Consider the following 21,518-nt stretch of genomic DNA (forward strand, 5'->3'; position numbering starts at 1 on the left):
CCCGTCTGGGTCGCCCCGCCCTGCCGCCACGCCCCCCCTCCCGAAGCTGCTGGGAGTTGCAGTTCCTTGAGCCCGTTTCCTCTCCGGCCGGCCCGCCGGGCCCGGGCGATCCGTCATGCTCTGCGCCACCAGCCGCCTCCTAGCGGCCCGGACGGCGACCGCGCTCCCCTCGCAGCCCAGAGGCCGGGGCCCCGGGGCCCGCTGCCGGCGCAGGGAACTACATTTCCCAGGGCACCCCGAGGTGCCTCTGAGTGAGTTCTTGGCGGGGCGGCTCGCAAGATCGAGCGTGTCGGCGAGCCGGAGGGCGATCCTGAGGAGAGGCAGGATGCCGCCGGCGGTGGGCGGAGGCCCCGCAGGGTCTGAGCTGCGTCCCCGGCGGGGCCGCTGTGGGCCCCAGGTTACTAGGGCTGTGGGCCCGGACGTGGCTGCCGAGCCTGCAGCGCGGAGCCCCAAACGGCCTGCTCGGGGCTCGCGGCGCTTCGAGGCAGCTGGCCGGTGGGCCCTGCTGGCCCTGGTGACGCTGCTGTCCTTCGCCACCCGCTTCCACCGTCTGGACGAGCCGCCGCACATCTGGTGAGTGACAGGAGGGACTCGGCGGGTCCCATGGCAACGGGGTGGGAACGATGCACCCTCTGATTGGCCCGGGGGCACGGAGGGGGCGGGAATCACAGGGGGAGGGGCGGGGCTGCGCTGGAGAAACAGGTAGAAACAGGTTGCTTTGGCCAGGTGCAGTTTATGTGAGAGGAGTCATTTTTGCTCCCGTGGGTGGCATTAGGATTCCTTAGGATCCGAGGATTCTCAGACTGTGGCTTTGACCTTCCAAGGAGAATTGGAAATTCTTCGTACAGAATTTCCTAAGGCCTTAGTTCCTAATCTGCAGGATTTCCAGGCATCAGGGGAGGTGAAAATCATCCTTGGGAGCAGGGACAATTTGTGTGTCCAGAGATGGTGGCAGGGGTCTCAGGAAGCAGGTCTGGGGTCATCTTGTGAGGAGAGACTTGTTTTCTTAAAGATTTTATTTTGTAGGACTTAGATTTTATGAGATAAGAGTAAAAAAAGTCTCCAGCTAGAAGGAGGAAAAGTTTAGCGCAATCTGAAAATGGTTTATTTGTTTAGCCAACAAGTGATAACATGTTTTGTCAGTATCCCTGACTAGAAGGTTAGTGTAGGGGATGTTAAAAACGGAACTCCTTGACCAAAAAGCAAGCCAGCTAACAAACTACCTGGGCTGTCCTACTTGGAAGTGAATAAATTCGTTTGTTATTGTTTCATGAATGCTGGCAGAAGATATGAGACTCCTGGGTCAGAGACAAAGGACTCATTACTCACAGGGCAGGAGGCAGCATGAATATCAACATACTGGATTAAGTTTGAATCTTCCCTCCCTCCTCCACCCCGCTGATCAGCAGTTGTTAGGGGGAAAGAAAGACAAATCATGTCCAGGTATGGTCCAGGAAGAATCTAAAATTTTCAAAATATGGGTTTATATAACCCTCCACCTCTTTCGTCCAAGAGGAGATGAACCCTTTCTGGTGATGACTGCATTAGGTGACAAAACTGCTTTACCAAGGTGTGTGAACCAGGAGGAGGTCAGGGAAGTAGAGTCAGAAATCATTTTGAGAAGATTGTTCTGTGCTCAACAATATCAAATGCGTTTGGAGGGTAGGGAGTGTGGAATGCCATCAGATACTTCGACTGACTGTTGGCTCATTATTTTGTGGCCATTGCAAAAAAAAAAAAAAAGGTACGCTATTGTCAGACTTAGATGGTTTGGAATGACATAGTTTAGTTTCAAGTACTGCAGTAACATATGTGGAGTTAGATGGTTGGACTGGAACAGCATCAGCACGTTAACCTGAAAAAGTGTCAGTAGCAGTGAAGTGCCAATGATAGCCCAGAGAGGGATACAAAATCCTAATACAGTCAGTTTCCTTGGAGCAGGCAGGGCCAATGCCCCCATTGTGGCCTCCTTTATTGCAGGATGAATTGGCCAACTTTTGGCAGGAGTCACAAGTCAGCACAATGCAGTGATGGCTTCTGCTTCAGAAACATATAGCCCTTTACTTCATGCCCAGTCCATGATGGTAGATGTGTTTCCTCATGTGGAGCATTGATGAATCCTGGTGACAATGGCAGTAGTCTGTTTGGTACAGGCTTGATCTGCAGCTTGATTTCAGTCAGTCTTAACAGAATCCTGATCCTTGCTGTGGGCGTCCATACGAGTGATCCAGATTGTCCCACTGACAGGCAGCCATGACTGTATTGCCACAATTCTTGGCTCTAAAGAGGGGTGATTTAAATTTCTCAGTATATAGTCCTCTAGGTGGCACACCAGAAGATAGACTAATGGCAAAAGCCCAAGAGCCAATAAAAATAGAACTTGTCTGTTTCTCGGGAATATTGTGCAAGGCAAGGGTGTTGAGCCCATTGTACCCATCAACCCTTATTGCAGTTGGCCTTCCAGAGTTGTCACTGGGACTGGATGGTTGCTGCTGCCCAATGAACGCTATCCATGAACAAGGCACAAGCCTTGAGAGGAAACCTCTGTGCATCAAGGCTCCACTGAGCTAGTGGTTTTGCTTTCGGTAGTGGAATGGAAGATAGTTTCTCTCAAAGTGGGACCTCCCACCTCCTCTTATAAAGTCAGGATGCCTCTAGGGCCAGGCCAGCTAGATCACTTCCATTTCACCATCAAGTCTTATTGAGCCTTTTGTTAGCCTTATATTCCAAGTCGACTCACCCCAAGGTGGCAATATCAAGCCAAAGAATCCTAAGGCCGTTAGGCGCTCAATTTCAGTAAAAGCTTAGTAGTAGGTTGATAGCTGTGCTTTTAAAAAGTGTGTGCTTGGTACCTGCGTCCAGCAGATGGTGCTGTTATCCTGAAGAATGGCCTTTCTTGGCTCCAACTGCCATTATGTCTTCAAGGCTGTGATTTCCCTTTCTCTTCTTGGAATCGATAGTATTCCTCCTGGACCACATGGCAGTCCATGAATGGGATAATCCTCTTTGTCAGTATACATTCCACAGTGGGAGCCACTATAGTAGTACAAGGGCCCTACCTACAAGGTCATTTTACCTTCCCTTCCCCACTAGGAGCTGGCTCAAACCTATCAGTTGAATTTGGGTGCTTTTTCCCCCTTGAACTTATGAGTCTAATAGGCCTGCATTAGTAACTACAATGGCAGCCATCCAGAGATTATGCTGTTCTCCAGTGGAGAGTGTGGAGTGCTGGATGCAGGTAGTGGGAGGAAGCTTTTTTCTTTCCTTTAGCCCCTACATAAGCTTGGCACGCCTTTTCAGTGTACTTCCGTGTGTCAGTGTACTTCTATGGTGAGCCCCTGGGCTTAAGGGCTCTTTTCTTTCAGCCCCTGTACACACTGCTAGGGCTCTCCCTGTAGTCCCTAGCACATCTGGTAACCCCTGTGTCTAGCAGATTGTCTCTCTCCTTGCCATGGGATTGAGTGAGCTGGAGATGTGGACCCCTGCCCTGAGTTTGAGTCCCTCTTTTCTCTGGAGTTCCCCAGCATCCTAGGATGCATGTGTGTGGCCTTCAGTCCCCTTTAGGGACTGGGAAACCTTGGCCCCACCCTTAATCATCTTACTCCTTTTAACACAGCTGAGGTTGTGGTAGAGGCGGAGAGATCATGGGACACAGAGGGAGAGAGTGGCTGTGAGTGACTAAGCAAGGCACGTTTACTTTTGTCTTGAGCACACAGCTCACCCCAGGACTTTTCAGTGTTTTCATTTTGCCCAAAATTCTGTGTTGAATAGCAAGGTCCTTCCTGCTAGCACCAATTTTTGTAAACTTTGGAGACTCCTTGATTTAGTAGCCACATCCATATTGCCTTTTGGCTGGGGCTGCTAGGCTTGCTGCCCCATGGTCATGATTACATCTCCTTATTTTTCCCAGAAGAGAGTGAGCAGTAACCAAGGCAGCATTCAAACAGTTTCTTTGTCCATTCAGCCTCATTAATAGGTAGGACAGTGGGACACTCTCTCTATCTTCCTTGCCCACCACTCGGGCAAGGGCATTCACTTACCAGATTCCATCCCCCACTCATTGTCCTTTCTCTTACAGAAACCTATGTCTCACATCCTATGCTTGTGACCATGGACTGTCAGGGTCTGGGATTTTGTTTTATCCATCTTGCAAACTCGTGAGTTAGCCTGTCATTGTTTTATGGGTGCCAGCAGATGGCAAAGTACAGAGTCGGAGACAAAGAACTTCATTTCTCAGGGCACAGCAAGCAGGGTGCACGGCGGCCCGCGGGCATCCGTTCCTCTTGCCCCCGAAGTCCCATGTGATGCCATGGGTCTGAGTGACTGCCTGCACAAGGAGCAGGTTGTATCGGAGCTGAGGGATACTGAGCTTGGGGAATCCACTGTTTTATAACAAGCAGTAAATGAGAATGCTGTCTGTCCCAGAGGGAGGTGCTAACTCTTCCCTCAAGGTTGTTTTCTGCAAACATACCCCTGAGAAATGGCCCGAGGAAGGAGTGGCCAGGACGTCCTTGGCATACCTTGCAAGGTCTATAGGAACAAGAGAGAACCGGGGAGGATGGTCTCTCCCAACACAAACACAATAAAAGTGAGAAGAAATATGAATGTTACTACTAGTTTTACTTGGGAAAATTTTGAAGTAAAAAATCTCATGTTTCCAAACAGACCTCAAAACTGACCACAAGAGTTGGTACAGTTTACATAATGTCCAGTTGGGATGATTTAAATGTGTGGGACTTTATAGTCTACAGAGTTCTTTCACATATGTCTTTTGAATTGAGTTCTAATGCTTCCCTGTGAGGGGGACATGGCAAATATTTCTGTTGTCTTCGTTGTGTAGATAAGAACCGGGATCCAGAGAGGGTGACTGACTTTGGCGGGTTGTGCTGTCAGTAAGTGGTGGAGCTGAGACTGATTTCTCTTTCTGCAAATCAGTTTGGTCACACGCTTGCAAGTTATTTCTCTCTTTGACATCACCATACCACTGTCCTCAATCCCTGCTAAGCAGAATGTTTAGCAGATAGCAGATTCAGAAGTAGATTTACTTTTCTGCCTATCTATTGGACCCACTAAGTTAAAGGGAAAAAAAAAAAGAACCCTACATTTTGGGGAAAAGCATGGTTAGCTCCTTACATTGGAGGTTGGTAATAGTTGCTTATGAAAGCTGACCTGGGAATGGCTGGTCACTAGAAAGCACCTGCTTTTCTGGGCTGCGGAGAGGAACTGACAGAATGGCCAGGCCATACAGGATAACTGGGCTGCTGCCCTTCAGTCTTTGTGTAGGATGCGAAAAGGTTTATATGGTTGTGTGGAAGAACAAGATTTTTGCATTGTGTTTAAAATCTAATGTATTAGAATCACTTATCTACATGCAAAACAATTTATGCAATGAGAATAACTAATAGATAGGCTCTTAACTCAATTTTTATATACTGGTTAGTTCATTATAATAAGCTCAGTGAGTTCAGGTTCAGCAGGTTAATTATCAAAAAGTTAATGAGCAAGATTAGACTCCTGTGACAACCATAGTTTGTAGGCCATTACTAATCAGTAGCCCATGGTGTAGTTTGTAATAGCAATAGTAGTCTATTTCCTAGCAGCAAAAGTAGTCTCAGGGTCAGAAGGTAACAGACTTGGAAAACAACTCTTACTACAAAACTTTCTGTATTATAGAAAAACTCTGGTCTTTTAAAATAAATAGAAACTCAAGCTACAGAATAAGTAGAGATTTTGCTCAAATTTATAACTGGTTGGTAAATATTTGCTAACTTTTCTCATCTGTCTAAATGAAGATTAACAATCTGTGTGATGGGGACACTTGGGTGGCTCAGTTGGTTAAGCATCTGCTTTTAGCTCAGGTTGTGATCCCAGAGTCCTGGGATGGAGTGCTGCATTGGGCTCTTTGCTCTGCTGGGAGCCTGCTTCTCCCTCTGCCTGCTGCTCCCCCTGCTTGTGCTCCCTCTCCCTCTTTCTCTCTCTGACCAATAAATAATTAAAATCTTTAAAAAATAACAAAAATAATCAGCCTGATATCTTGCTTCCTCAAATCACTTGTGTAAAAAAAATTTTTATTTTTAAGTAAACTCTATCTCCAGTGTGGGGCTCAAACTCATGACCTCTTGGGTGGCTCAGTTGATTAAGTATGGGACTCTTGGTTTTGACTCAGGTCATGATGCCAGGGTTGTGAGATCGAGCCACATGTGGGGTTCTACTCTCAGTGGGAGTCTGCTTGAGGATTCTCTCTCTCCCTCTGCCTCTCCCTCAGTCCTTCCCTCAGCTTGCATGCGTACGTGTACTCTCTCTCAAATATACAAATAAATAAAATCTTTAAAAAAAAAAAAAAAAGGCTCATGACCCCAGGATCAAGAGTTGCATAATCTACCAACTGAGCCAGCCAGATGCCCTAATGTGTCAATGATTTTTTAATCTAAATTTTCTCATTAATTGCTTGAAACTTATAGTCTCTCTGTGTGTGTGTGTGTGTGTGTGTGTAAGTATTTATTTATTTGACAGAGAGAGAGAGAGAGAGAGAGAGACAGCCAACCAGAGAGGGAACACAAGCAGGGGGAGTGGGAGAAGGAGAAGCAGGCTTCCCGCTGAGCAGGGAGCCTGATGCAGGGCTTGATCCCAGGACCCTGGAATCATGACCTGAGCTGAAGGCAGATGCTTAATGACTGAGCTACCCAGGCACCCCTACTCTTTGGTTTTTTGGAGGAAATAATCTCCCCACTGAGCCCAAAGCTTGACCCAGGGCTTGATCCCAGGACTCTTGAGATTGTGAACTGAGCTGAAGGCAGACACTTAACCGACTGAGCCACCCAGGTATCCCATAGTCTTTGATTTTTTTTTTAAAGATTTTATTTATTTATTCATCAGAGAGAGAGAAAGAGAGAGAAAGTACAAGCAGGCAGAGAGGCAGGCAGAGGCAGAGAGAGAAGCTGGCTCCCCGCTGAGCAAGGAGCCTGATGTGGGCCTCAATCCCAGGACCCTGGAATCATGACCTGAGCTGAAGGCAGTGGCCTAACCGACTGAGCTACTCAGGCGCCCCCATAGCCTTTTATTTTAACCATGCTTTATTATGGTTATTTGGATTGCATGATAATTTATTTATTTATTTTTAAGATTTCATTTATTTGAGAGAACGAGAGAGAGAAACAGAGAAAGAGAGAGAGTGTGCGGGTAGAAGTGAGGGGAGGGGCAGACGGAGAGGAACAAGCCAATTGAAGCAGGGAGTCCTATGTGGGGCTGGATCCCAGGACTCCGGGATCATGACCTGCGCAGAAGGCAGATGCTTAATGGACTGAGCAACCTAGGCACCCCAGGTTGTATGATAATTTTAAAATTCTCATTTCTCTTTCTGTTTTTCCCTTAGTTGGGATGAGACTCACTTTGGAAAAATGGGAAGCTATTATATCAACCGCACCTTTTTCTTTGATGTGCACCCACCTCTGGGAAAGGTGAGCAATGTGGTGACTGACAGCTCTCTTCGAAGGGTGGGAGTGAAACCTCAATTTTGGATTTGAATCTTGGGCTTGTGGAAAGAAATCCCTGACATTCCAGGCCAGCTGCTTCTGTGGAAAATCTTTGATGTTTTGAGGAGTTCTCTGGGCCCAGAAATGGAGAGGGAGTCCATCAACCAATGGATTGATATACAAAATATGGCATATCTATATGATGGAATATTCAGCCATAAAAAGGGAATGAAGTGTTGATACATGCTACAACGTGGCTGAGTCTTGTAAACATAATGCTAGGTGAAAGATGTTAGACATAAAGGCCACAATAGTATATGATTCTATTTATATGAAATGTCTAGAATAGGCAAATCCATAGAAGCAGAAACTAGATTAGTAGTGTGGCCACGTTCTGGTGGGGAAGGGGGGTTAGCGACTGATTGCAAATGGTTAGGGAATCTCTTCTGGAGTGATGAAGTGTTCTGGAATTAGGTAGAGGTGATGGTGGTACAACCTTGGGAATATACTAGAAACCACTGAGCTGTACACTTTAAAATGGTGAGTCTCATAGTATATGAATTTCACCTCAGTTCAGAGAAGTAAACAATGGAGAGAAGGAGTACACTGCATAAAGCAGATTGCTGAGAGGAGCTCATTGTCGACAGGAGAGCAAAACTCCTTTTCCTCCCCCACTCCCAACAGGCACATTGTTTGACCTGTACCTCTCACATGTTTTACAATTAGAAATCCCACAGTGAGAATTCATTTTACTCCTCTAAAAAGAATGACCTCTGAGAAGGCTCATGGATCAGCCCTTTCTTCCGAACTGGAGGCTGAGATCTTTAGCACCAAGAGGCAATATTTGGTCCGTTACAAAGTGGGGGCATGATCCTGGAGCAGGGAGCACTTGGGGATAAAGGCAGAGGTCATGGGAGGCAGGGGTGGTGATATGGGACAGGTGGGCTTAGGGGTACGAGAGCATTGGGTAGAGACCAGAGAGGGGTGGAGAAGGAGGTGGGATAGTGACCTATTTCAAAATTCGCTCTGAGCCCAGAGCTGGAGTGGAAAATATTATGCCTATTCCTTTCTCCTTTATAAGATAATAGGAATAAAAATCAGAGCAATTGAAAACTTTGTTCCAGTCACTTTTGGTGATTATCTTCTCTCTCAGACTAACCTATGAAGTAGGTACTGTTGTATCCCCATTTTGCCAATGGGGAAACTGGGGCACAGAGAGGAAAAGAAGTTTGCCATAGGGAAGAAAGCTGGCTAAGTGACAGAGTCAAGTTTCTGGCTGGTTTAACGTCTACTTTCAACTGTTACAGCACACTGCTTCATGATACTTGCCTTGTCCCGCCACTTAGATGGTATCTGTTAGCTACTGTAGGAATAAGCAATAGAATGTGTTGAGTGTTTGCACTGGGCTAGCTGGGGAACCAGCCCCCCTGGTGGAGGAGATGTCTTTTTTTTCCCCTAGGGGAACCCAGCCCAGGGTTTCAGGTGCGGACGGCCTGTCTGTGTTTGGAGTCCCCTAGTGCTTGGCACGGGGAAGACATGCCCGTGGAACACTGACTGATTTGTTTTTACTTAAGCCTCCCCTGGCTCCCATCTGGTCCCTGTGGGTAGGGGGAAATGTGAGGCTTCTTTATAAGGCTGCCCCTGGGGAGTTCGGTCCGTCTGCCCCCCCAACTTATCCCCCGGTGGTCCTGTGCTCTACCTGGTTGAGAGAGAGTGATGAACAGAGTAGCTTTCCTAGGTTCTAAGGCCAAGCCAGTCAAAGAATCAAAAGCCCCTTGAAGCTGTGAATGGGATGTTTTCTCCTGCAGTACTGAGCCTGCTAGCTGTCCCTCCCTGCCGGCCCCCAGCCCTGGAGGAAATAGAAATGCCTGCATAGAGTGAAACATTTGATTAACACAGAAGGAAGTAAAAGGTCAAGATCTACTTCTCCCCACATTTCTATTAGTTTCTTATATAAATTTTCTTAGAAATTCTTTATGCAGGTTGCCTAGGTGGCTCAGTTGGTTAAGCATCTGCCTTTGGTTGTGATCCCAGGGTCCTGGGATCGAGTCCCACATTGAGCTCTTTGCTCAGTGCAGAGCCTGCTTCTTCCTCTGCCCCTCCCCCCACTTGTGCACCCTCTCTCCCTGACAAATAAATAAATAAAATCTTTAAAAAAAAGAAATTCTTTTTACTGATACATGAGTATATTTATAGATGTGCACATGAACAACTTATATACAAATAGGACCAAACTAAAGTTGTTCAGCAAGTTGTATTTTAAACAGGATATATCTCAACTTCTTTCACATTAGCACATAAAAATTCACTCCATTTTTTAAAAATATATTTTATTGTATTTTTTACTTTTTAAGTTTGCGTATAGTTGACACACGATGTTACATTAATTTCGGGTATACAACATGGTGATTTGACAAGTTTCTGTGTTATGCTGTGCTCACCGCCAGTGTAGCTGCCATCTGTCCTGTTACATTGCTCCTACGATATCACTGACTGTAGTCCTTATGCTGTGCTTTTTATTTCCATGACTTACTCATTCCATAAGTGGAAGCCTATATCTCCTACTCCCGTTCACCCACGTTGCCCATCCCACCCTCCTTTCCCTCTAGCAACGACAGTTTGTACTCAGTATTTATAGTTCTGAATCTGTTTTTGTTTATTTATTCATTTTTTAAAGATTCCATTTATGAGTGGAATCGTATAGTGTTTGTCTTTTTTAGTCTGGCTTAGCATAATACCCTCTAGGTCCATCCATGCTTTCTCAAATGGCATGATCTCATCCTTTTTTATAACTGTGGTACTCCATTCATCTTAATGGCTATGTATTATTCCATTATACAGATGTACCACAAATTATTTTGCCCATCTTTAATTGGTGGACATTTATGTTAATTCCAGTTTTCAGCCATTACAAAGATTTTGCAATGAACATCCTTGTACATTTATCTTTTCATAGTTGTGCAGGTGTATCTAAAAGGTTCTTAGCAGCCAAATTAAAAAGAGTCAAAGGATACACACATTTAAATTTGTGTTAGCTATTGCTAAGTTTTTCTGCAAAAATATTGTAGTGTTATATATTCCCACCAACAGTGCATGAGGGTTCTTGCTTCTCCCACACCATTGCCAGCGCTGGTATGATAATACTTTCAGGACTTTGCCAATTTGAGAATAAAAAATGGTGTGTCACTGTTTTCATTTGCATGTCTTTATGAGTTGCTTTGAATATTTTCTTCATATGTTTATTAGCCATTATTGTTTTGTTTCCTATAGAATTTGCTTTTCTTATTGATTGGAATGAGTTAGTTAGGAAATTAGCTCAGGGCTACTTTTAACCGTGAGGGAACTGAATTTCAGCTGTCTCCTGAGGGCTTGGCATAGTGCCCAGCAGAGTGCCAGGGGTTTGACCTATTGCACTGTCTCTGATCTTCACAACCCTACCCTCCCACTGCAAGGGAGATTTTACTATTTGTAGCTCAGACATATTAGGTATTGTCTGCAATCAGAGAGCTGAGATGCAAACCATCGTGCATTTCTTCACTATACCAGACCTGCCAAGTAGTCTGGGAATTTATACCAGCACCAGGTGGATTTGTGAATTTATCCTCTGAGATCCCAGGTGGGAAGGGGGCATGCATTTGATTGTCTCCTGTCAGTTTTTGTTCATCTAGGTATTTGGATGGCTCTGTCTTTTCAATACCTCCTCTTACTTTATGTTAAATAGTTACATTAACTTCTGAGCCCTAGGATTCCTTCCCCCCCGCCCCCCCACAACAGGACTTTATAATCATTTACTGTTGAATTTTGGCCTCTATTCCTTGACATGGAACCACAGAGAGTAACTTCGGTTAGAGCTACTTATAGTAAAAAGGGAGCTGGTTCATGGTCCAAACCCAAGCCCCACAAGCAGTGTTGCAGGGAGGGGCTTTCTTAATACAGCCAGAATATTCTGTCCCTCTGCACAGCTTAACTGGAGCACAGGTGTCCGGGCTGGGCAGCCTGGTGTTAAAATTGCTTGGTATTTGCTGACAGTTTTCATGGCTTCGCAGCTTCTGATTGCTTGTGTGGAAAAGAGACTTTTATGCTGTTGGAAGTTGGAAAGGTAGAAATGAAGAAGCTGATCTTCTTGAACATTTTGAAGGATTCACAAATCTCCGTCTTAGTGTAATATCTGCTTTGTTCTGGTTTGGAATGTGCCAGGGTTGCCCTTCTTTGAAATATTGGAAGTAGGAGAAGCTGGTCTCTGGTCTTTTGGTATTTTTTTTCCGTTGGGACTTTTCTCCTCTGGGGAAATATGTCTGTCTTAGCATCCTTTTAACCTCCTTTCTTCCCTTCTGCCTATTGCTGGTGTGGAACTCCCTGGCCACTTTTCTCCGTCCTCATTCTGACTTGGAATCTCGTCTTCCTTTCAGAGGGTCTGTCTCCCAGGAATCAGCCCCTGCCTGTGGCCTCCCCCATGAGCTGTCATGTTTTATTTCATAGCAAATGAAAGAAAGCTGAATGAGAGAGCCCTTCCTGGCACTGCCCTTCAAATTGTGGGGGTTTTCTTCCTAAGTGTTCAATCTGTACTATTCCCAAGAACTTGGCCTTAACACAAGAGAGGATTTGTTTTAGGCAAAGGGCTCTTTAGACAAAAGGTTCTTTGCTCTGCAACAGCTGCAGGAGAAAATGTCACATTGGCAACTCCTATGGACAGTTATCATGGGAATCCAAACTCTGGGGGCAGCTGGAGGGAAGTTTGGGGACAGAGGAATCTTAAAAGTCTCTCATCATCTTTTTGTTTGTTCTTCTTCTCTCCTCAGATGCTGATAGGTCTTGCTGGCTACCTGAGTGGATATGATGGGACTTTTTTGTTCCAGAAGCCTGGGGACAAGTATGAGCATCACAACTACATGGGAATGAGAGGAGTAAGGCTTCCTGACTTGCTCTAGACTGAACCCTGGGGTCACACCCAGTCAGAACTTACAGTTGGAGCCGTGGAGTGGTGGCAGGTGTAGACAAAGGGACTTTGGGTGGCAGTGGGAGGGGAGGAAGATTGGACCCCCATCCTGTAGTAGAGATTTAGGTATAGAGATTCAGAACTGCGATGGATAAGAATGTTAAGGGAGGCCACAGATTATACAGAGATTTCATGGGTAGGAGCAAGCACACAGTCACCTATTGCCCAGCCCATGTGAGGCTTCAGACTTTGGGTTGGAGAACAACCTCGGACCCAGGCAGCCAGGAGGCTCCTGCAGCCTTGACATTGGCCTCAGCACGTTGGCAAGCTGCACGTCATTCCCCTCTGTGGCCACAACTGCTGGAGAGTTGCCTATCTCTGAGGGCTCTTAAGATCTCAGCATTCCATACTCCCGACACCAGGTCACTGCTTCTTTCCCCATGAAGGTTTCAGGCACCCAAAAGGGGTTTTCCAGTCTTTAGAAGAGGCTACGTGTTTTTCCCGAGTCATAGCACCCACCTTGAGGAACATCACCGGGCCTAAGTACCCAACTCTGTGGGGACCCCTTATCTGCAGCTAAATGAAACCTACAAAACCTGACTTCAGATGTGGAGCTCTCAGAACAGGTTGCATTTAATTACAAGCTCTGTTCCTTAAGGAGCTCAAAGCACTTTAGATAAATATTGTGTGCTTATTTGCGCTAATCACTGGGTGATTTGCATGGTCATATTATACTGTATTAAATAAGGATTGCCCTAGCCCTCGGGTTCATATTCTTAAGTGGTTCTGCGTCTTCTTAATGACTTTTGAACATCACATAGCATATGTAGTTGGGTAGAGGCCTGACTCACTGTGGACTTGCTGTGGAAATTGAGAAGGCCAAATATGACAGCCTCATTTCCTTTCACACTAGGACACATTGCTTTCAGTTGACAAAAAGTGACAACCCACATGTGAGAATTTCCATTTCCCCGGGCTTGTCTATTTACTCTTGATGGACAGGGTAGGAAGGTGGAGAGAGAGCTGGTGGTTCCAAACAAAACAAAAAAACAATTCTCCAGATACTGAAGTGTCAGATAATTTTTTTTCCCAGAATCAAAATGCAACCTGTAGATTAAAGAGTCATTTCTGGTGTGGTTGAAGAAAAGAGCCAAGGGAGAAATAACAGAAATAATAATAGAATTCTCTAAAACATTAAAACAATGTAGAGAGGTCTTTCTCTGCTTGTACTGACAGTTGTATAGTGGAAGCTAATGTTTATTGAGTACTTTGTGTCTGCTGATAAAACTAGTTCATTTAATCTCCAGATAAAAGTCTCTGAGGCAGGAACTCTAATTTTTCATATGGTACAGATGGGGAGGCTGAGGTTCAGAGATGTACAATTTTAGTCACAGCTAGCAGTGGATGGGTCAGTCTCACCTCAGAGTCCCCTATTAAACTGTGTGCCATCCTGTGCACACCTCCTCGGCTGAACTTTGCTGATTTCATGTCAGTGTTCGATGGTGCTCAGTGGGCACACACATGTCGCTTGATTTGACGATTCACTGTCAAACCACCCCTTTCTTGCTTATAGATATTCCAGGTGATTTCACGTCACCAAGTCATGTCTGCCCCAAGGTCCTCTATTTTAAACAGTCATTTGTACCAAGTCAAGTAGATCTTTGATGCTTATCTTCCTGTTTGACTGCTTCTCTTTTCCTTCCATAGTTCTGTGCTTTCCTTGGTTCCTTGCTGGTCCCCTTTGCCTACCTCACTGTATTGGAACTGTCCAGGTCCCTCCCAGCAGCGCTGCTCTCCGCTGCCCTCCTCACCTTTGGTAAGTTGTCTGATACCGTGATTCTTAGGAGACTGACTGCCACATTACGAGTGGAGGTGGAAATCAATACATTTAAGGATTCTGTCCATGACCCAGTGCTTAAGTAACTTTAGGATTGGGTAAATGTATTACAAGTTTTCTTTCTTCACCAGTGATAATTACATATAAAAATAGTTGTGTGTAGCACACCTTTATATTACCAAAGGGGAGTGCTCACATACATAATCCCAAGAATAGATTATCTCCAGGTTATCCACATTTGAATTTGTTGTAGATAAGATAAATATGTGGTGTGTGTGTGTGTTTATTTGAAGGACGCTTACGATTCTAATTCTGCTTCTCTCAGGTTACTATCAAGATCTCTCAGGTTGCTATAACTTTGCACTCCTTAAACTGATTCCAACTGACTACGAGGGCAGGTGTCTCAGAAGTAGCTGGGTGACAGGAAATAACAAAATGGGAACTTTATTTTCTGTGGATAAGTCCCACATGGATAAATGAGCATTGATCTGTAGAAATTGGTTCTGTGCTATTCTGATTTTTATGAAAGTGAATTCATGACCTCATAGAACTTAACATTTAAAGAAGCCCAGGCCAAGTTAGGTGGACATTTCGGGGGTGAGTCTGGCTGTATTTTGACAGATATGTTGCAAGATTATAGGGCCTCTCTGTAGAGGATTGGTGGCTTTTTCTTTGTGTCTTTAATTTCCCTTCTCAGTTATTCATCCTCTGCATTTATTCTTTTTTTCATCCCACAACTGTTTTTCCAGCATCTCCTCTGTGCCAGGCCACTTTTCTGGGCCTCCAAGGATATGCTGATGAGACACTGTGCTGTCATGGAAATTCCCTACTGGTGGGGCAGATGACAAATAAGCAAGTGAATTATAAGTCTGAGATGTAACAATGTAAGCCATAGTGCAATGTAGAAAACAGAGTAGGGTAAGGGAGAGAGTAACGGGGAGGGATTCTCTCGTAGGCAGCAATCTTGAGCGGATTGCTGAGTGAAGCAAAACATGAAGCCATATGCAGAGATCTGAGTGTTCAGGCAGAGGGAACAGCGTGTGTGGTGGTTCTGGTTCAAGGCAGGATTTGGTGGATTCAGGGAACAGCAAGGAGGCCAAGTGTGACCAGAGTGGAGTGAATGAGGCAGAGGGTGTTGGGACAGGAGGTTGCTTAGGGAGGGAGACCATGCCGGCTTTGGCAGCTGTCATGAGGACCTGGTTAGTCTGAGTTAGCGGCAAGACATTGGAGGCTTCAAGCAGGGGCTTGATGTAGTGACATTTTGTTTTAAAAACAATCATTTTGGTGCCTGTGTGGAGAATCATTTGCCGACAGAGACTTCATGTAACGTGCTAAGACTCTATCCTAGGTATAGGTCGTTTATGGCTATGTAAGCAGGCTGGCAGAACTCCCTTTTTGATGGTGGAAGTGAGGAAGAACCCTTGTCCCAGGACTGCTCCATCTGTTTGAATGACATGGTCCTTTCTTGGGTCATGGGCCTGAAAGCACTGTGAGATAGTTTCCTATCCCTGGGCTTTGGTCAATTTGGTCAACCCCAAAGCTATGGCCTTCCACCTCCTTGATGACTCAGTGACTCATCTGGTCTTGACCGCATAAATGCTTACATGCAGTTTAGCATAAGGTACGCTATTTCCTATTGTTGGGGTGTTTGGTTCTCGGGGGGTCCATCTCTGATTCCCTTTTTCACTGCTGAGCTCATGTTTTTCAGATACGGGATGCCTCACTCTGTCCCAGTATATCCTCCTTGACCCCATCTTGATGTTCTTCATCATGGCTGCCATGCTGAGCATGGTCAAGTACAACTCCTGTGCCAACAGGTCAGAAACACCATCTTTGTGGGGTGGGCATTGGGGGTTAGAAGCTGTGCAGCTCCAGAATTTCTGTAATGACCAGGGACAGGGTGTGTACCTATAGGACTTGTCTTGAAACTGCACTTAAGGCAAGCATACTTTTTTTTTTTTAAACTTGGATTGCCCGTTTTAGATCGTAAAAATGTATTTTGTTTTTATTTTACTTTATTTGTTTGTTTATTTTTAGAGAGAGAGCATACACACATATGCTTGCATGTAGAGGAGGAGGGGCAGAGGGAGAGGGAGAGGGAGAGAGAGAATCCCAAGTAGGCTCCGCACTTAGCATGAGCCCGATGAAAAACTCAGTCTCATGACCCTGGGATCATGACCTCAGCCGAAATCTAGAGTTGGATGCTTAACCTACTGAGCCACCCAGGCACCCCATAAAAATAGATTTTAATATGTTTTCTAGACATACTTTCATCTTTGTTTTGTGTAAAAATAGGAAAATGTCAATTATCTGCTTTAAGAATATTATAATGGGTGGACTCGGGTACTGGTTTGTGGATATTATGGAGGAATCCTAAGGCCTTCCCCAGCTCCACCGTCTTCTAAGCCACCCTTGGCGCCAGTGCTGGTTACGGACCCCCAAATAACTTTCCCTTCACATTCTCTGTCCTAGAGGGGAGGGAACCAGGACAGAAACCGCCTAGGAGCTATTTGTCTCCCTGCCCTCCTCCATGGTTGCATCCATTCCTGACCCACTGACAGCAAGAATGTATGTAAAGGTTGGCTTAAGCAGTCCATACCAGTCAAGAGGATCTCTGCAGGCCCTGGTCAGTTCTAACGCTGTTCTGGAGGGCCTGGTCTTCTTCCAGAACGGTCTTTTCCAGATCATCCTATTGCCTCTGAGAGAGGAGAGTAGGTCATTCCTTCTATTCAAACCAAAAGAGCTGGCTTGGCCTAGGCTTTTCTAGGAGTCAGCTTGGTCTCTCCATGGCAGGCTCATTAAATTACATTACGCTAGTAAAGCCGAATCCAGAGACTACCATCTCTCTCTGGCTTTGGGTGATTATCTTCTTCTACCACGTCCGCCTCCACCTGCCACTTCTTGAATACTTACTATGTGCCAGGTACTGTGCCAGGGGCCGGAGGTACATAAGTCTCGTGGTCAAGGAGCCTTCACTCTGGCAGAGGAGGCAGCCAGCTAGTGGGAAGTGGCAGCACCGAGCGCTGGGTGCTGGAAGGGTAACAAACCTTGGAACCGACCGCTGGGGTTAGGACACACCGTACCACTTGCTGGCTGTACTGCTGAGCCTCTCTGTATCTCAGTTTCCTCCTCTGGGTGGAGGGGATCATCATACGACCCACCTCCGCTGAGTGGTAGTGACTGTTAGTTTATATGTGTGAAGTGCTCAGAACAGCGCCTGACACATAGTAAGCAGTACTTGGTGACTTCACAAGGGCCGCAGGTGACCCCAGGAGAGGGCTGGCTGAATCCGGTGGGCCTCTCTGGATTTGCCTTTTCCTCCCACTTGATCGGTCACTACTGAAGAACAAGACTTTTTCTTACTTGGAGCCCTGTACTTAGCCAGGAAAGCTAGAGCTGCAGCCAGAAAAATGTCCTCCTTACTCTCACCCTGCTCCCTGCGGTTTCGGGAGTTTCATAGACCCCATGCTCCTTGGAGCCACGCCATGGCCCCTGAGGTTAGGAGCCCTCTAGAAAGAGGGCAGGCCCAGCCTGTCAGGGTCACAACGCCTCTTCCCTTCCGCACTGCTGCCCTTGTTTTTGTTTTTGTTTTTTTAGTTTGGTTCCAGCTGCCAAACTGAACTCTGTGTCTTGTTGGTTTTCAGGCCCTTCTCTGCCCCCTGGTGGTTCTGGCTCAGCCTGACTGGCATTAATCTGGCTGGTGCTTTAGGGGTCAAGTTTGTTGGCCTCTTTATCATCCTGCAAGTGGGGTGGAACACCATTTCAGACCTTTGGCACCTGTTTGGAGACCTCAGTCTTTCAGTGGTGAGAACCCAAGTGCTTGTGGAAATGTCTTTGCTCCCTGGTATTGTGCAGCAGAGCCAGTGGCCTTTCTCTGCCTCCTGCAGGTGGTAGAGTGGCTGTATTCTGGGCCTGAGGTGGGCTGGATCTGGCCGTTGTTGGTAGGCAGCCTGACAGTAGGAAGTAGGCCATGCTCAGAGGCTAGAGAGGTTTAAAGGGAGAGGATGAACCCACATCCTTGGAATTTTCTTTTGGCATTTGTTTCTGTGATGTTTTTTAAATGCTCTACAAACTACCCAGCCAGGGGAGTCTGTCCAGCTGGGCTCATGCCAATATATGGCAGATACTTGCTGCTTGGGATCTTGGGTAAAATGGGTAGGATGACTTCATGAACTCACAATGTTCTTTCTCTGACCCAGGGTCTCCAGATTTGGAGGCGAATAAGGGCCTTTAGAGTTTATTAAAGTATTATTAACTAAGAGCTGATTCTGTGCCAGGCACTGGGCAAAGGGCTTCACCCTCACTGTCTCATTTACCTCTCCTAACAGTCCTGTGAGGTGGGTCGTTATTACCTTCTCTTCAGAAATGAGGAAGTCCAGACCCAGAGAGGTAATCGTGTGTCCAAGATTGTACAAGTGATAAAGGTAGATGTAGGATTCAGGCTTAGAGGAGGCTGACTCCAGACCAGAACTACTTCACCACAATGCTTTACCATCACCTCTGAACCAAAGCCTTGATAAGTACATTTATTAGCTCAGAAAATACAGACAGACTACCTTGAAGTCTGAAACGTGGAATATACGGATGAAGAAAGCAAGGATTCCTACCCTCCAGAGACAATGGAGAGAGAGAAATAAGTGAACGGGTGATAACAGTCCAGCCAAAAAGTGCTATGAGGGCACAGTGGAGGGCATGAGCCTGGGTCACGTGGTCCAGGAAGGTTTTTGGGGGGAAGCTGAGGCCTGAGCTATAGATCAGGAACACTTATGTGTGTGACGGATAGGGCTGGCATAGTGCAGGAAGCGTAGGGACCATGCGGGGAGCTCAGCGGAACTGGGAGGTAGAGGGGACTGATGAGTGATGAGGCTGAAGATGCAGGGAAGGTCTGGGGTCCTGGGTGAGGGCCTGCATAGGCAGCAGAGGGCTGGCCCAGGTTCACCCCCTTGCAGGGCCGGGGTGGGGAGGGTTGTTATAGAAAGGCTAGGGTTTTCACGTTTTTTTCTTGTTGGCTGTTAGTTTTTTAATTTTTTGTGATTTTGACTCACACATAAAAAGTTACATATAACGCACATATAAGGTACAAAGTAAGATAAAATCCCATGTGCCCAGCACCCTGCACTGGCTGTGTTTGCAGGTGACTGTGGGGAAACACCTGACCGCTCGTGTCCTGTGCCTCATAGTGCTGCCCTTGACTCTCTACACGGCCACTTATGCTGTTCACTTCATGGTGCTGAACAAAAGGTACAGCAGAGCCTTTCCAGCCTCTTGCTTCCCGTTTTCCTCTTGCCTCTTAGCCTGCGGGTTGGCTCTGTGATTTGCTGGGTCTGTGGTTGGGATGTTAGAGGGACCTGGTGGGTTTTATCTGTTTGTTTCTTCTATGTTCCATCTTTTGGGTATCTGGAGGGCTCAGAAAAGCCGGAAAGAAGAGAACTTCCTAATAGCCAAACTGCCCCTTATCCCTAAGCAGAGCCCCTGTGCTTAACAGGGATGGGCCAGAATAAGGCGTGCAGTTGGAGGAGGGCGATAATCTCAGCAGCACTGGCTGTAGCTCCCATTTACCAAGTAGCGGCCCCTTGTCAGCATCTTGTACATATTCTCTCACTTCATCATGATCCTTTTTGAGTTCTTCTTCTTCTTCTTTTTTTTTTTTAATCCCCAATGTATGAATGAGGAATTGAGGCTAAACAAAGTTAGCTACTGCTGAAAGTCACCTAGCTAGTAAGTGGCTGATTTGAGATCTGGACCCCTGTTACTCCAACTCTGCCACTGTGTACCATGCTGCCACTCCGGTTGTCTTTTTTTTTAGATTAGTTGCACAGGGCTCTTCCTAGGGTTCCCAGGAAATTAGAATTCCTCTCTAGGAACTCATCTCTCTTCTGCTCCTTTTCCCACAGCGGTCCTGGTGATGGCTTCTTCAGTTCTGCCTTCCAGGCCCGGCTCTCAGGCAACAACCTTCACAATGCTTCCATCCCCGAACGTGAGTAGCTCGGCCTTTATGAAGGTAGACGGGCAGAAGCCTTTCTGGGTAGGTGAATTAGAAAAGACGGGTATGATAGCCTGAGTTATTTTAGGCTGTAGATGGCAGACTGGGAGCAACAACGTCCAGTTAGATCTGGGGTGAGCACTCAAGAGTGACTTGGGACACAGGAAGAGCAGCCTGGAGCAGCAAGCTCTTTGACTGTGCAGCGTGACTTCTCCCTTGTGGCGGTGGAAGCATCCACGTCAGCCCCGTGGGAAGGCAAGCAGAGAGAATCTGGTGAAAGCACAAGGCCCTGGTGCTGGTGGTCACTTTCCACCATCGCATTCTGTGACACGCATCCAGCCACTTATCCGCAGGTCGTAGTTCAGCACGTTAGCCACACTGGCGGCTGTAGAGGGCCTGCCCTCCAGAGTGGAGAATCCGGTAACTGTGTGTGTTAAGTACATAAGGGATCGAAGGGTGCAAGAGATCACTTCTGCTAGGGGGTTAGAGGGCATCAGAGGTACATAGAGTGAGATGCCGTGGAGTCTGGCCCTGGAAGAATGGGTAGATTTGAACGGACAGAGAGGGAGGAGACGGCATACAGCACAGAGGGGACAGCATGATCAAGGCCATGAACAGGGCACAATGTAAGGCACAGATTATCTATAGAAAAGTAGTAGAAGATAAGGCTGGAAGGATAGATTGGGCCCAGATTATAAGGGTTTGAAACGTTTGGGTGAGGTATTTGACTCATTAAATAGATAGTGGAGACACAGCAAAGGCCTTTGAGCGTGAAGGAGGACAGGAAGGCTGTGCTGTAGGGAGGCAACACTGATGCGAAGCATAGGATGGCTAGGGAGGGGACAGGATTGGAGGCAGGGAGCCCCTCTGGAAAGCTATTCTGAGGACTTGAGCTGGGCATCGTGGTAGCAGCCATAGGAGTGGGGCACAGGGGCATGGACAAGGGAGATTGGACATGGAAAGAGAAAAGGAAAGATGTCACTGAGGACTTGAGCTCAGGTAATTGTTTCTTGGAGGCACAATGACATCTTCTAGTCTTTCCAGTGCCTTGCACAGTGCCTAGGACAGAGGGGCCCCGCCAAGACTGTACAGAATGAGAAATAGGGAAAGCAGGTTAAAAAGTTCGTTTAGAAAGACAGATACTGGGTTCCACTGTAGAGAGGCTGATTTTGAGATGCCTGGGGAAGTCCATGCAACAGGGCTAATGGGCTTGCGGCTGATGCTTTCAGAGGAGGAATCGGCCAGCTAACAGGAAAAGTGATACCGTGGCAGTGGCTGTGATCTGTAAGA

At 46.5% G+C, this 21,518-nt stretch overlaps 1 protein-coding gene across 1 annotated transcript in view; it reads left to right on the forward strand.

The window, feature by feature from the left end:
• The first annotated feature begins 47 nt into the window (after positions 1-47).
• Positions 48-21,518, forward strand: part of LOC111148473 (protein O-mannosyltransferase 2) — a 41,899-nt gene continuing 20,428 nt past the window's right edge. The window contains exons 1-8 of the mRNA XM_022505038.1: positions 48-573; positions 7,373-7,457; positions 12,272-12,376; positions 14,116-14,224; positions 15,954-16,062; positions 17,890-18,049; positions 19,380-19,486; positions 20,140-20,222. Of these exons, the coding sequence (XP_022360746.1) occupies positions 116-573; positions 7,373-7,457; positions 12,272-12,376; positions 14,116-14,224; positions 15,954-16,062; positions 17,890-18,049; positions 19,380-19,486; positions 20,140-20,222 (1,216 nt within the window). The 5' untranslated portion in view covers positions 48-115. The remainder of the gene's footprint in view (positions 574-7,372; positions 7,458-12,271; positions 12,377-14,115; positions 14,225-15,953; positions 16,063-17,889; positions 18,050-19,379; positions 19,487-20,139; positions 20,223-21,518) is intronic.

Source organism: Enhydra lutris, unplaced genomic scaffold (genome assembly GCF_002288905.1).
Source record: "Enhydra lutris kenyoni isolate GAN:26980312 unplaced genomic scaffold, ASM228890v2 scaffoldscaffold20, whole genome shotgun sequence".
Lineage (NCBI taxonomy): Eukaryota > Metazoa > Chordata > Mammalia > Carnivora > Mustelidae > Enhydra > Enhydra lutris.